The sequence below is a fragment of the Camponotus vicinus genome, unplaced genomic scaffold (genome assembly GCF_025532165.1).
Source record: "Camponotus vicinus isolate PSW18456_S1 unplaced genomic scaffold, iyCamVici1.0 SCAF_14, whole genome shotgun sequence".
NCBI lineage: Eukaryota > Metazoa > Arthropoda > Insecta > Hymenoptera > Formicidae > Camponotus > Camponotus vicinus.
Window position 1 is genome coordinate 5,065,007 of NW_028141950.1, and position 15,907 is coordinate 5,080,913.

The 15,907-nt window shown below is 33.1% G+C and overlaps 1 protein-coding gene across 1 annotated transcript in view; it reads left to right on the top strand.

Moving 5' to 3' along the window:
- The first annotated feature begins 344 nt into the window (after positions 1-344).
- LOC145965468 (uncharacterized) overlaps positions 345-15,907 on the top strand; it is a 50,220-nt gene continuing 34,657 nt past the window's right edge. Inside the window, exon 1 of the mRNA XM_083089043.1 lies at positions 345-817. Coding sequence (XP_082945169.1) covers positions 668-817 — 150 coding nt within the window. The 5' untranslated portion in view covers positions 345-667. The remainder of the gene's footprint in view (positions 818-15,907) is intronic.

Genomic DNA, 15,907 nt, shown 5'->3' on the forward strand with positions numbered 1-15,907 from the left:
CGCGGTCGCGCGTCGCACGAGGACTGTTGCGCGGCCGCGAGGGACCCTACCGGTGTCGGTCGCGCCGGTTTCGAGCCGCCAAGCCAAGCCGAGCCGAGCCAGCCCGAGCTTTACGGAACTCGATCGTGTCGCGGGGCAGAGCGGGGCCCGCTTGTCCCAGGGAGTCCGCGCCACCGCCGAGTATCCGACGAGCGCGCAAGGATACAGGCACTTGGGACAGAGAGAGAGGAAGAGGGCGAGCGAGGAGGAGGGAGGAACGGAGAGAGGAAGAGGAAGTGGAGAGGAAGAGAGACGGAGCGTTTGCCTCCTCCGCCGCTTTCAGGCCTGCCTCGTGTCCGTCTGTCTGTAGCGCCGAGCGATCAGGAGGACGGGCCAACCGGGGGCCGTCTGTCTGGCCCTTCGACACGCGGTGCGTCGACAGGCCGGCCGACGACGACGACGACAACGAAGACGAAGACGAGCTTAGCGGCGCGGGATACTGTCGTGTGCTGAGCCGCACGTTGCCTCTCTCTCGGGGATCGCGAGAGTCACCCGGGCGCAGGGATCAGGAGCGCGGATTAGGTGAGGCAAAAATACCTCGGGATCGTCCGCAGGACTTCAAGGTTGCCGCGGACGACATAGGCAGAGAGGAGGAGGAGGTGGTAGAGGAGGACCCTAGGCCGACACGATGCGGCCCAGGGCCCCGACAACGTCAACAAACATCGGCGACGAGGACCGCGGCATCTCGCGGCTGGTCTCCCCGCTCGTCCTGCGAATCACCTGCGTCCTTGCCCTACTGGTGCTCGCCGCCACATGGATACCGGTCGCCGAGGCTGTGGTGAGTGCGAAATACCCTTGAGATGTATCGCGTGCCGGGCGATGTTCGTGGTGCGGATCCTTTTGTTTTCGCCGATCGCTCGAAACAAATCCGATGATCCCTGGCATTAATGAGGGATGCTTTAATGGTGTTCCGCGAATACTAGAGGAAGATATAGATCAAAGGTCGATCGAGTCAGGTGGATTCCGTCGGAAAGATTTGACGATGGTGGGGAACGATAGAAATGTCAGTTCAAAATCCGCGTGAATCGGAGAACCGGAAATTGAGTGCGCATCATATTAAGTATAAATCGTTGTAATGAATCTTTACGCGGCGAATTCTTACGTCTCGATCGGATTACCTCGGATTTGTTTTCGGAGCCGTCGATATTGCGATCGTAGCCGGCAGGAATTCGAGAATCGTGGGTTGTGATTGCGTAATCAATTGAAAATAGCCGTCTCTCTTGCTAATTACCTTTTCATCGTGATATGCGCGTATTTTTTGACGTACATTTAATGCAAAAACTAATATTTTTAAATTTAATAGTTTCTTTAGAGATAATATGTTTTATTATTTTAAATACTTTTCCTGAAAAATGATTAATTTTCAGTGCGATACATTAATTTCTGCAAAATAGTTATCGCGATTTCGATTATTTTCTGCATTTCTCATTCGGCCATGTTGGAATCGCCATTTTGAATTCTGATATCAAAGTCGACAACTTTAAAATCCTTTAAACATCAAGTTTGATAAAAATTATTATACTTCAAATTTAATTTCTTTTTTTAATATCTTATTATTTTTCTTAAAAGATATATTCTACGTAATACTTTAGATAAATCAGATTATTAAGTAATAGTCACAGCAGCTTTTATTAATTTATATTCCATGGTTTTCTTTTTTATCATCTCGAAAAATGAATCAAGCGCAAAAATCAGCTGTCACTATCATGCATATAGAAAACACGATAAATCTCTGTAGAAATCATTTCTATACAGAAACATTTATTTTTATCAAATTTTATTTGTGATTTATTTATAGTGGTATTTGTAGTGGTCTATTTATTTGATAGATCGTGACATATAGTGCCATTTGAGATATAACGTCAAAATTGCTTCATTTACTTTCAAATTGATTTTCTTTTCTTTTTCAACGAGTAAATGACTACATGATTTAACACTAAAACGGCTTAAAAAATAATTTTCTAAAATTATATTAACACAGATTATTTATATTTTTTTATAATATATATTCATAATATATCAATGTATGAGATTTTATAAAATTTTGCTAAAATATAATTATATTCATCATACATTGAATTTTCTAAATTTGTTTTACACATAAAAAAAATTGGAAAATATAATTTGATAATTAAAGAATTAATCTCTCTCTCTCTCTCTCTCTCTCTCTCTCTCTCTCTCTCTCTCTCTCTCTCTCTCTCTCAAACACACACAAAATATCTATCATAAAATCTTTGTTTATATTTTCAAGCACATTACATAATTAATTTTTCCTTGTTTTTCAGTACCAAATTTTTCACTAACTACAAGTCGATTTTCTTGTTATTTTCCTTCATTCATAAAATAGGACACTATTATTCTACTTGGCAATCAACTCTCGACCGTTTCAGTGTTAACGAATGTAGGTGTGTTTTGCTAACCTAACGGATGACTATGCTCGAGAAATAGTCTAATATCGTATCATATCTGGGACAACTTCTTTCGCTCTTAGATAAGCTCTATGTATGAATATAATTCCAGTCTTTCGAACAATGCGTGGGAACGCATTGTCGACGAGTGCTTTAAATGCCGATATCGTTGGTATGTTTTTACACCACGATGTAAATATATAAAAATATTCATCAAAATAAGATAAGAAATAGAAACTAGAAAAAATACATACATGATTACGTATACGTTATGTAAAATGTATGCCATTTTGTTATCTTAACAAAGTATTGATGAGACAGTTACTTTCTATTTCTAAATGCGTCGTTACACACTTGATACATATTGTATGTGCTTAATAGAGCGAAAAAGATGGCATTCGAATTTCTTTTCATATCTAAAGGCGTTATTGAATTGCACTGTGTCACCTATAAGGTGATTCGAAATGTGTAGCTCATAATACATACAGCTAAAATATCAGAATAGATTACAAAAAATTATTTTACTACACATATGATAAAAAAATAAATTTTTATTAACTTTTATCTGTTTTAATATTAGCTTCAATATTGACAATTTGCAATTTTAATTAAATATTGATAAGAGAAGCATATTTGTTTTTATAATATATGAAAATAATATATATATTGAGACAAAAAAAATAGTATCAATATTTTCGAACATAGTTTGCAATGAAATAGAGCTATAATCTTTTTTTTTTATACATGTGATATTTTTTTTATATATGTAATATTTATCTACGTAAAAGATATGTCTATAAAAAATTCGATGAAAAATTAATTCATGACTCGAATCGAAACAAATCAATTTCATGGAACTTCGTGGGTGGTAAATGACGAATGCAGCGTGATTCCGCCCTATGAAGTACAACGTGCATTTAACTAGTACAAAATTTCGTGATATATAAACCGGTTCGTGTAGTGATCGGAGAGAAGATCGAGCGATGTGTAACGGATGATTAAATCGGGCGTGAAGCCGATAGTAATGCAAGAGCCCCACGTAGAAAGCGTTCATCAGCATGACTTTGAGTGCGTCGTGTAATCCGAGAGCCTGAAATTGCGGCTATTTGACATAATCTCGTTGCAAAACGAGACATTACAGTATCTCGGTTAATCGATGACGAGGCATGTATACTTGCACGCTGACCGCAGGGTAACGCTTTTCCATTCTGGCTATGCAAATTTGTGTGATATCGTGTATGTGATTAACATCCTTCAAGCTATAAAATTCGAGGCTGGCATTTTAAGCAATTATTTTTCGACGAAGGAATTAAATACATAATTAAAAATAATGAACATGTAGTTTATTAATGAATTTTCTGAGAAATATTTTCTCAAGGAAATTGATATTTTATTGAATTACACGCTGGTAATATAAATATGATTATTACTTATTATTTACAATTACATACAATAAGAGGATAATTAAATAATTAATAAAAGGATAATTAATAAAAGTTTACTCAAATTTTATCTGTGACTGCGAACAATCTTCTTCTCTCTGCAATACATTTTTATATCATATAGTAATAAATTAATTACTTTTTAAAAAATATTTAGTATTAATCTATATATAATTTATGCAATTTATACAAGATAAGATTTTTTTGCCACATACTTGGACGGTATCGTTAAAGTCACCCAGTAGACAAGTACGTGGGCGATTTCGACGCCCGAACAGAGGACGCATTCGTTGCGGAAAACATGAAAGAAAATATTCGGCACAAAAGGGGGAGGGGGAGGAAGATAGGGGCGAAATGCCAGTGCCCGGTAGTCGAAGAGGGATCGCATTTTTATGCCTTTTTTGATCCCCTCGGACGGGTCACTCGCCATTATACCAAAGTCATTCAGAATCGTGAGAATCCGCTTCCTAGCGAAAGTTGAATCGCCTCCCGACGAATCCAACTAATATATCACGAAGAAATATTACGCAGACTTACAAACTGTGTAACGTTTAGAGTTTATTATATTTTTTCAAATATTTTCTATAACTAAATAATTCTTATAAAATTTATAAAATTTTTTTAACAAGTAAAAATAATTATATGTGTGTGTGCATAAATATGTAGGAGACATCTGAATTACGCCCATACGAATTACTCAATACTATCTTTCGTTCTGTATTTTTTCAAACTTTGAATGAACTTTTGTATGGAAATGTAGTAATAATACGATATATTATCTTAATCTAACACCTCCAAACTATACTTGTAACAGTTATTTATTTTCGAGACGATGTAAGAGCTCAGTTAAAGATTTGTTTGCGTAGGTTTTTATTACTAAATTATTCAGCAAAAATCAATATTGTTATGCTTTGTTTAAGCTTTTCTTCCTGATGCTCATGGAATTATTTAAATTTATTTTACGAGCCATAAAAATAAAGTTAAAACAATATATTGATATTAAAACATAAAGAAAGATTGAAAACCAATATGTAAAGTATTGGGTAGTTTATGTAACAAAAAAATAGGTAGTGAAATATATATATGTATGTACAGAAATATCTCAATTTTATCAACTAAAAAAATAAATTTAAAAAAATAAACTGAGAGATAGCTAATTTTATCCATATATAATATTAATATAAAGTAAAAAAGAAATTGCATAACTTTAGAAATATCTAACGGCGATAAAGATATTTTTGTAATTGAGAATATGATAAAATAATTTACCAAAACATAATATATAGGTTGGCGAAGAATTGTAGGAAAAGAGTCTCCAGTTGTTGCGATAACGATAAAGCTTTCCTGTTGTCTTTCAAAAAAGATAATTATTGCGGGATGAGGCTGTAGCTCCATTCAATTGCTCGTTTTGCAGTCGAAATATGACCAAGCACCAGATAGTCGAATATCTATCCTATTTATATATTGTATATTTTATATGTTTGTGAGGTATCTATTTTTATAAATAGTCCCTCATAAGTTAAAATTAACAATCAGAAGAATTTTATAATGAAATGATTTATATGTTTTTTTAAAGAGAGAAAGAGAGAGCCGCGAAATATTTAATATATATTTGATATGTATTTTTTATCACTTAAATCTATTATCGAAAATTTTCAGAATAATAATTAAATCTTTATAATATTGTTAATATGTATTATTTTTTTTAAAGTCAAGTTTTTTTACAGATGTTTATTTTATGATATTTGATTGGATATAATGAATAGTTATTAAAGAACGAAATATATTAATGCAAGAAATGTGAATTTAATCGATAAGAAGAGAATACATAGGCTTTTGTGGCTGATTCTTGTACCATAAACTTACACCCACCGCGTCAATATTTCGAAATATAATATATCGCTGTGCGTGGTTTCCCGAAATATGTTCATTCAAGCTTCACAGCCGCGAAATATGTAAAACAGTTCTACCTACGCGCTTACGAACGGAAGATATGAAATTCTATTTTAGGCTTTCATAGATCTATTCTTTTTACAAGGATAATTTTATCATACACGAGAATAATTATTACTTTAAATTTAAAGCACATGTATTGCAGAGAGCATATTTTTTGCTAAAATTTAAAGTTTTCTTTTGTTTCTTACGCAAAGTTATAGGGGGAGTTCCCCTAGTAGCGGACACTTAGGGTTTTTCGTAGATAAATTAAAAAAATGTATTTTATTTCTTTTATATTTTGCATTAATTATTAGTTAACAATATTAGAAATGAGAATAAATGAACGGAATAATCAACTTTTCTATAATATAATATTTAAATCAGTGTCAAACTTTGGTATAAAATTTTGTACGATCTTGAAGTGGCGCCTAGTACCGGACATGGTTAAAATAGATCCCCTAAACACCGTATAACTTCAAAATAATTTATAATGATCACAAATATAATTATCAGAACACTCAAGGATATCAGCATATGCCTCGTGAGCCCATTCCTAGCAGTTGGAGCATTGAATTCAATCTTTTACATTGCTCTCTAGGCAAACTACACAGGTAGTATCATCATTTGTATGTTTAGATGTTAGTGTTCTAGTTTTCTTTATATTCTTTGATCGATTCGTCTTTTTAAACTTATTTCTTCACAGACATGCAATACTGACATTTTTAGTGTCTGGCAAGGTTAGAACAAAATATTCTGTCCGAGCCAGGGGACAAAAAATGTATTAAAAAATAACGAATTCGTAAAAACTAGTTTACTTTATGCAAAAAGCACATAGATATTTGAAAACTATTTATCAAAATACTTCATAATACAAGAACACGTATTGTAGATAACAAATATTCGTAAGTATGACCTGTTTCTAAATTATACAATGCAACGTTTTATCTTCAAACGCATCGATTAACAGTTCTCTTAGCTTGCGTATGTAAATCTGGAGTGTGTCGCATCCTGCACGTGGATCACTATATTCTCTCCGCCTTATCACCGAAATAACCACCTAATCGCGTTTTTATTCGCATAGATATGACATATGTCCAGTACTAGGTGCCGTCCGGCGCTAGGGGAACTCCCCCTATATTCACAACTTAATTTGCTTTATTATGTAATGATGCATTTTTAACATTCCATTGAATGACATCATAATATTCATGTAATTGAACCTAACACGCTATTCACACATCGCTTCCATTAACCTTCCGCTTTGTTATGATATCTGATAGATTGTGATGATAGAATGAGAATGCGACAAGTAAGATACTTTACAGCAATTATGTTTCGTATTTGAAAGCAAACCTCTCGATGCGCTTGTCTAAGCGGGATGATATAATATGGAATGCGTCATGGCAAAGAAAGGAAAAGCCATTAGCGGTCGATGACATTCGCGTCTTATAATTAAAATGTTACGTCATTTAATCGCAAAATAGTCTAGGAATATATTTTTCGAAATAAATTGCCAATTATTATATGATTAGATTAAATATAAATTAATTTCTTTCGCGAAAAAAAATATATATGCATAATTTTTTATTTTTTTTTATAGCTATAATAGCATATAAAATTTTATTGAAAATACATAGCGCTCAAATTGCTCGAAAAGCAATTTATTACTTGAAATGCGTTATATCGCGCGCAATATTATTAATGCAATTACATAGACTTCAAACAAGTGACATCATGCTTTAAATTAATTTATTACGAGTCCGTAATACAGCTGTTATTGACTTGCTTTTATGATCCAAGCAAAGTTAAGACACACACAATGATAATTATTTGAGCTTTTACTTTATTAAAAATTTAATTTACTTTTTATTTTTTCACACAAGTTATAATCATGCGGAAAATTTGTCGCAGAACGAAGTCGGAGATCATTTTCTGTTAATTGCAATTACAGACTTATGTATGCAGTACTGTGTGTGCAGTCACGTCTAATTTATTTAAAGAAACACTCTCATCGATAAGCGCGAAATAGAAAGCAGATAAACGATTCACAATTATCAATGACACGTTTGTCTTTAATAGCTGAAAACTGAGATCATCGTAACGCCCACATCATGGATTAATATCAGACGTATATAATAATGCATGCATTTAAAATTGCATAGACTCGTATTTACGATCGTATTATGTGTCGATAATTATAACTCTTCTGGAATTAATAGTGTCAGAATTGCGTCTTCAATTTCCAACAATTCCTCATTTATTTTATTATCTTTTCTTTAAGTATTTGATTTAATTACTTATTATAACTTCTATAAGAAGCTGTATTTCTAGATTCTTATAATCAAAAATTGATTTTTACGCGAGATAAACAAAAAAAATAAAAAAAAGTATTCCAATCTGTCATTTAAATAACATTTAATTTAAAAAATTAAATATAAATGAATTAATTTTTTAAAACTTGTCGGAATTAATCCTGAATCTTGCAAGTTAACGATAGTATTTTCCATGTTAACGATGTATTTTCCATGTTATTTTACGATTCCGACTCGGAATCGTAAAATTTGCTTGTAGGACTATTTTTGACGAAATACGAATCGCTCGAAAGTTCTAGCTATTTTTAGAGTCGCATCGAACGAGCGGAGTTAATGTTTACATGATTGCAACCGAGAATAACGGGATGTAGGAAGGGGAAGAGGGAGAGGATTACCTCACGATAAAATACAAATTAGCTTCAGCGGGCTGACATAGCTATTATTGTCTCGTCAATTTAGTGACAATGTAGGCACGATGATTGTCAATGACATCACACGTTGCTGTCACTTATTACGCACATGTATAATCCATTATTGAAAGTGATCGCATTTATTCTAATGCGTTACTATTTAATTTCCCCCATAGAAATAATAAAAACTTTTCATTGATATTTATGAAAAATGCATTTACTTAAGAGCTTTAAAATTGCTCTTATTAAATAAACCATATCATGCCTAAATTTAAACTTTGATTGTCAATCATGTTTAGAATATATTGGTTTTTAAAAATATAAAAATCTAATATCTTTAAAGATTTTAATGAAATTTTATAGAATAGATAATTTTTATTTATATTTCCTTATTTATATTTCCTTATTTATATTTCCTTATATTTCCTTAGTCCCTTTTTATATAAATCTTTTTTCATTTATTTTAAACGTTATTAATAAATGTCAATGAAACTGCATAATTAATCATGACATAATTGAGACTGAATTAAATCTGTTTTCTTTTTCCGTGGTTGGTCTTTCACGCATGACGCATCCCATATGCCACGCGTTAAGACGAAAGCAGGAAAGCGGTCAATAGTGGCTACTGACATGTTCATGTTAAATGGTTTTGGAGTATGATGTCATATGTATGAGCAGACGGCTGTCTATACATATCGCAAACCGCAGGCGTGGAATAATGTTCTCAAGGCGACTGCAAACATTAATTTGCATCGCGCATTGCGCGACATTAATCTTTATCGTGAACAATAACAGTATAAACAGACGTATAAATACACACTTAGGAACAGCTGTCGGTTGATAAATCGTAATAACTTGCATACTCGCAATTAATATTAGCTTAAATTTATTATTTTCGAAAATAATAAATTTAGTTTCGATTGAAAAAAGCAGAAATCGTGGGGACTTTACTAAATCGTTTTTAATTCCTTCTGTTTTATGCATTTGTATGTATATTTTTTAGTATACTTAATTTCTGTCTATTAACAATTCATCGTTTTATGTTATATTTTCGGTTAGAATCTTTTGAAAGTTTGTATGGGATTTCCTGGCTTTGAGGATCTCTCTGCTTCACGCCAGCTGGCAGATGTAACTCACTGCACGGCAGTGTGGGCGATATCCCGTGAATGATACCCCTCTAACATAAGATTACCGATTGGAAGGCATGAATGAAAGGCTTCGGTCAATTCGATGAATGATGGTTCAATTAATTATACGTGTTATGATTTGCAGCGCGCTGTTTTGCAGCTGCAGTGCCGACAGCCTCTGCGAATCCCGTCTCCAGTTTCATCACGTCAGCTTAAATTCTAGCACTTGATTTATTTATCGTTCGTCCGAATAAATCCTAATTATGTATGACGTAACGATCAATTAATTCGTTACAATCGCCCGTAAAGGAAAAGACGCATGATCGTCTGAGACGCGCACGTATAATTTTTTGCAAAATTTTATTTTATTTTTTTTGCCATCGCATAATAAAGAATTTATGTAATTTTAATTCGCGCGTAATCTCGGATTCCTATAGTTGATGCGTTTGTCGTTAAACGTGCGTTAACTCTCTCTCGCTGATATGTACTTTCGCTGGCCGCAAACATTTGCTCCGCCGCGAATGAACGCTTCATTGCGAGCGATAAACGCGCGATAATGTAATTCCTCGAAGCTCATTTTCAGGCGGATGCTGCGCGGAGCGAGAGTTCCCCTCAATCGGCTCGGAACTAGTGATCTCTCGTTCTCTCCTAAATCGCGGAATTATTATATTACTATCAATCGGCCGTCGATCTTGCTCTTGTCTTCTGTGAAATGAGGCCTCGGCGCTATCATGCCGAATGTTATCCAGGGGCACCGTGTAATTCAATCACGAACACGACCTTAGCTTACACGAGTGACCGCGTTATGAAAAATGATATGCTTGATTCGATAATCGCCGATTAATTTCTCATCATTGTCGTATCAGAACTCGTCTCATTAATTCGAAAGAAAATATGTAGCAAAAGTAAAAAACAATCCTGTTTCTTAAAATAATTTTTATAATTAATATTTAATTAATTTTAATATTTAAATAATTTTTATATTCAATATTTAATTATAATTTTGCAATTATAATTTTATCATTTCATATGCATTTTATTTTCTACCACAAGATAAATATATTATATTATCGTGTCGATGTAGCATAAATCTATAAGAAATTTTATAGGGTAACCCTGCCAACAGCTGGCAACGATAAAATCCGCGCGCACTCGGACTTCATTAAATTCGTGGGTCTCTGAATCAATTTTTTTTCCTTCCTTTTCCCCTCCCCTTTTTCTTTCATGCACACATATACCGAGAATTCGTGGCAGGGCGTGGGAGCCGAGAGGAGAAGAGCGGGCACGTGCGATTGGAATATATAACGGGTTATCGCGCAACAACCATAAACGGCCTATCCTCCTTCACCCTCGAGCTCCCGTCTCTTATCAGCGATTGTCATGCTGAACTGCTTCATTCACGTCTGTAATAAATAATTTTGGAGCGTGATGTCACTCGATAATTGCTGTACATATTCGGCAAGATCGTATTAATATGAATTATAGTGGATACAAAGTTTTTTATTAATCTTTATTTATATACCAGATGATGTAATAAGTAAATACAAGACAAGAATATGATATCGCTCAATATATTGTAAAAATATAATATGCAAATATTAATTTATTTTTAAGCTGATTAATGAAGTCTCGATTATAACGTTCGATTATAATGTCAGCGTGATGGTTTTATTAATAATGACAGAATGATTCGACATTATAAGCATTTGACTTTTTATCTTCATTTTCGGCTTTAGATTTTGCATTTTATACGATAAATGATTAAGAAATTTAAATGAGGAATAATCTTATGAGTGAGAATTGGGGTGATCGTTCCCTAAAATTCGATCGGATATATCTTATCTGTCACTTATTCAATCTATGTGGGACACTCAGGGGTGGACGCAATATCTCTTGCGAAACGAGTAACCTCGATACAGCTATCGGCGAATAAGCTGCGGGAGTTCAAGGGGTTAGGCACGATGCGTAACACTTTTCCTTTGAATCGGGTGCGTAAAACCCGAAGAATCCGATTCGTGGCTTCTCTCTATATGTCATACGTTCTTCTACTTCTCGGAAGAGAAATGGTTTCCCTCGGGAGTAATCGGTTTATACGCCGGGAATCTATTTTTGTATAGGAATCATGCGCGCTGCCCGGGGAAAGCTTTAACACTTTCGTGGGTAGGTGACCTGGAACATTTTAAAATAGTATCGTTCATGTCTGGAAAGTCGATAGCTTTCAAATAGAGACTGTATATCTCAGAATTTCCGATCTTAATTTCAATAGCCGATTGTCCAGGGGATTTCAAGTAGATTATATCTTAAAAAGAACATCGAGATACTTGTGCATTATATAATCATATTATATAACGGATTATGTCTAGATAATAAATTATTTCCGTAAAAGAAGATTAAAATAATACTTTAATAATAATAATAATAATAATTTAATACTAAATAATTTAATAATAATAATAATTTTTTGCTAATAATAATTTACTCAGAGACCTGTAATCATACAATTTTTATAAGAATAGTTTAATCTTATATTGATTTTAAATTCTCATACATTTTAGATTAATTAAAAAAATATTTTCTACCATATGAGTTAATAACTCAATTCAATGAAAATGAAAAATACCTTGTATTTCATGCTCACATCAATGAAATTTCTCCAGCTCATGTCAAATTATCTCTCACGTTGTATCTCTGGCTGTTCAACAAATCGCTTCGCGCCTACCAATCTCGAAAACAACATCGCTCATCTTTACGATGGTCGTTCTATAGGAGAGAGAAAAACGAGTTGTGTCACGTTTTTCGGGCTTTTGTTTTTTGAGTGCGATTAACTTCTCAACGGGAACCGATTCGAGAATTCCTCTCGCGGCCCCGGTGAACGCACCCCCGGATATCGATTACGTGCCCCAAAAATAGGGCGGCTGCATATCCGTTTCTATTTCCGCGGCAGTCGATATATATCCATCGCGTAGCGTACTATGCGAGATATTTTTCTCTCTCACGTGTCGCCGATAAATTAAGCCGGGAAAGTAGATCGGCCAGTGGCGATGCTACATTCCCTGCATCCAAAAAGAAACGAGATCAAGTTTTAAGAAAGAACGCGAGAAGAAATACAGATCGTAACTCTTATAATTTAATAACACGTATAAGAAAAGTGCTATCTTACTATCTTTAGCAAAACGCGAACAGTTTGGGAAGCACCTTAAAAATTGTTATTTAATATTAATTAAAATTATAATTGTAATAGAGGTGAAAATTTTTATTAACTTTACCTGTATTGTAAAAATATTCAATATTATGTTTAAACATTTATTTCAATGCATTTAAACTTTAATTTAATTTCTCAATGTTTGTCGAGAGTTAGAATAAAAATTAAATTAAATTATAAAGCAAATTTTTAATTCAATTTAATTAAAATTCAAGAATTTCTGACGTCAATGAAACTTCTATTTTTTCTGTAATTGATCAATATTTCAATTAATAATATTCTTGGCGACAATCCTAACTAAATAATAATAATAATAATATATACATATATACAATTATATTTTTAGATGTTAATCGAATGAATAATGTAAAAAATGGACATGGACTTGCTGACGCGGCTAATAATCCAACGTCCCTGAATCGGATCATAGTCTCGATAAATTATTGCACTTTCGAAATCACGCTGGGGTCAGCGACGAAGGAGCTGATGATCGCCCGCGTCGATTAATTAAAGGCGGGAGTTGGGCGAGTACGCTAAAATCTGGCATTTGACCTGCGATGAAAACGCGTGCGATCGATTAAAATTGAACGAAACGCTAAGTGGTAAGCTGCGTCGCTGCGTGCAGTCCATTTACGCAACGTGTAATGCGCGAAACCTTGCTCTTCACCCGTGGATCTGCGATGTTTTTCTTTATGACTCGATGTTATCTATGATCTATTTTAGCATCTGATGTCACAAATGGTGGGAAATAAACCGAGCGCAATTCTCTTCGAACATTATCATGATTTATAACGCTCAATGTTGACATATTATTCTCAATTCTCATTAATCTACTAATCCTGATAGTTTCAATCATGTTTCTTCGAACATGTATACGCATATTTAATTATCTCAAATTATTTTATAGACATCTTGTATATAATTGTGACTTTTAATTACATTCGAAACTTTATAATCTATAATGTGATATTATTTTTATTATTACATTTCTTTATATGAAATTTAAAACGGCACTAAAGTAATAATTTTCAAGAATTTCAATATTTATTTTTTTTTATTATCTATCTTTTTATCTTTTTATTTCTTTTAATTTCAATATAGTGCTGATATAATCCATACTTTATTAAACTTGGTATAATAAAAATTAATATTAATAATCAGATTTTAAACTTCGACCCCTATATTCATTTTTTATTAAAGTAACGTTTTAGATTAAATTTAGATTTAAATTTTAAACTGCATGAAACGTTTATAGAGTTATAAAGATAAACAATAATCTATTTTTTTCACTACGAAAAGAGGGAATATTTTCCAATATTTTTTTTCAAATAAGATTTTTTAGTCACAAATAATGCAATTAAATATATTTACAATATTCTGTCGCGGAGCTAAATTACGAGCTTTCATGCCGTATCAATACTTTACGGCAGAGAAGAGTCACAAAAAATTTCATGCCAGGATGCATGCATCGCAGTGTTCGTTAACTCCGGAGATCATAAATCATTGACAGCGACCCATCTCTCGCTTGTGCCACAAACTCATCCCACACATTCTCGATTATACAATTTTTTTGCCGTTATTTTCAATATCAGGGTCATTTATTATACTTTGATATAAAGAAAAACAAAATCTATGCAAAATATCTTATAATAGAAAAAATAATTAAATGTTTTTCTTATTTGTGAAAAGTTTGATTTTTCAAAATTCTCACACACACACACATGGTAATTTGAATATATCTATAAATTTAATCTTTTACAAATGCTATAAATTTACTGCGTAAAATAAGAATAATTTTATTAATCACCATTAATTTACTAATTAATCATACGAGTAATGTAAAAAAGATTTTACACTACTTCATATATTCATGTATGATGTCTCACGTTGAGCAACATCATTGGGTCATTTATGAAAAAATATCCCGTAATTCACAATTATGCAACGTTTATTGCACAACATAATTAAAAACGCGACATAATTTCTCAAGGTATTAAAAAAATACGCTCAAAATATAAATTAAATCGAACGATGTTGCCCATCTTTCAGCGAATTCCTCTTAGGTCGAACGAAAATCGATATTATTTTGATGAGTTTAGATATTGCAAATACATATGATCTTCATTTATGTGAATAATAAATTTATTTCTTTAAATTATATTTACAAAATTATATAACATAATATATTGTCTATGTATTGCAAAATAATTCTTGAACTACATGATGTTCATAAAAAGTGCTTATTTTAATTGCTTCCCAGATTATAAGATACAGAGGTATTTAAAGAATTTTAAAATTTAATAGTAGAAAATTTATTTAACAACGTAAACAAAAATTTGTTATTTTTATGAGAATTACACTCTATAAAGTATATATAAATAGAGATTACAGCAAAATTATTCAATCTTGTTCGCAATGAAGTTTCTCGCACGCGTTCAAAATATATATATTCCGAATATTCTTGCAGTTTTCAAGCAGGATCGCGCGAGATAATACTGTTTGCGCGATATCGATAGCGAGATCAGCGCTCGCGGCTCCAACCATGAATTCTCGATACTCCTCGAGATCCTCGATCGATCCTTCAAGGATGCTGCGGAGTATCTCCGGTTCATCTCGTTTAACCGCAAAGGGGTCGACACGTGGAAAAGGAAATCTTCGCAGATACTTTTCTCTTCGCGATGACGCTGCAAATATTATCACTGAAATGTATGCCAAGAGAAATTAAAAAGTGAGAAAGCAATCTTCAATTATATTGTTATATAATAGTAATGTGATTTTGAATATTTTTATTCTTATTAATAGAGACAATATATTTTTTATTCTTTTATATACAGTCTCTATTGTACTCAACATAATTCATTTTGTTTGCCGAAAAGTTTCCTTACTCTTGCATTTTAGTAGAGAAATTTGTGATTAATTTTGATCGACAATTTTAAATGTCATAATTTTAATCACAAGATTTTTTTTAAGTAAATAAATTTAGTAAAGCAGCGGTTCAATTATTTGCATTTATAATAATTTTTATGATGTCA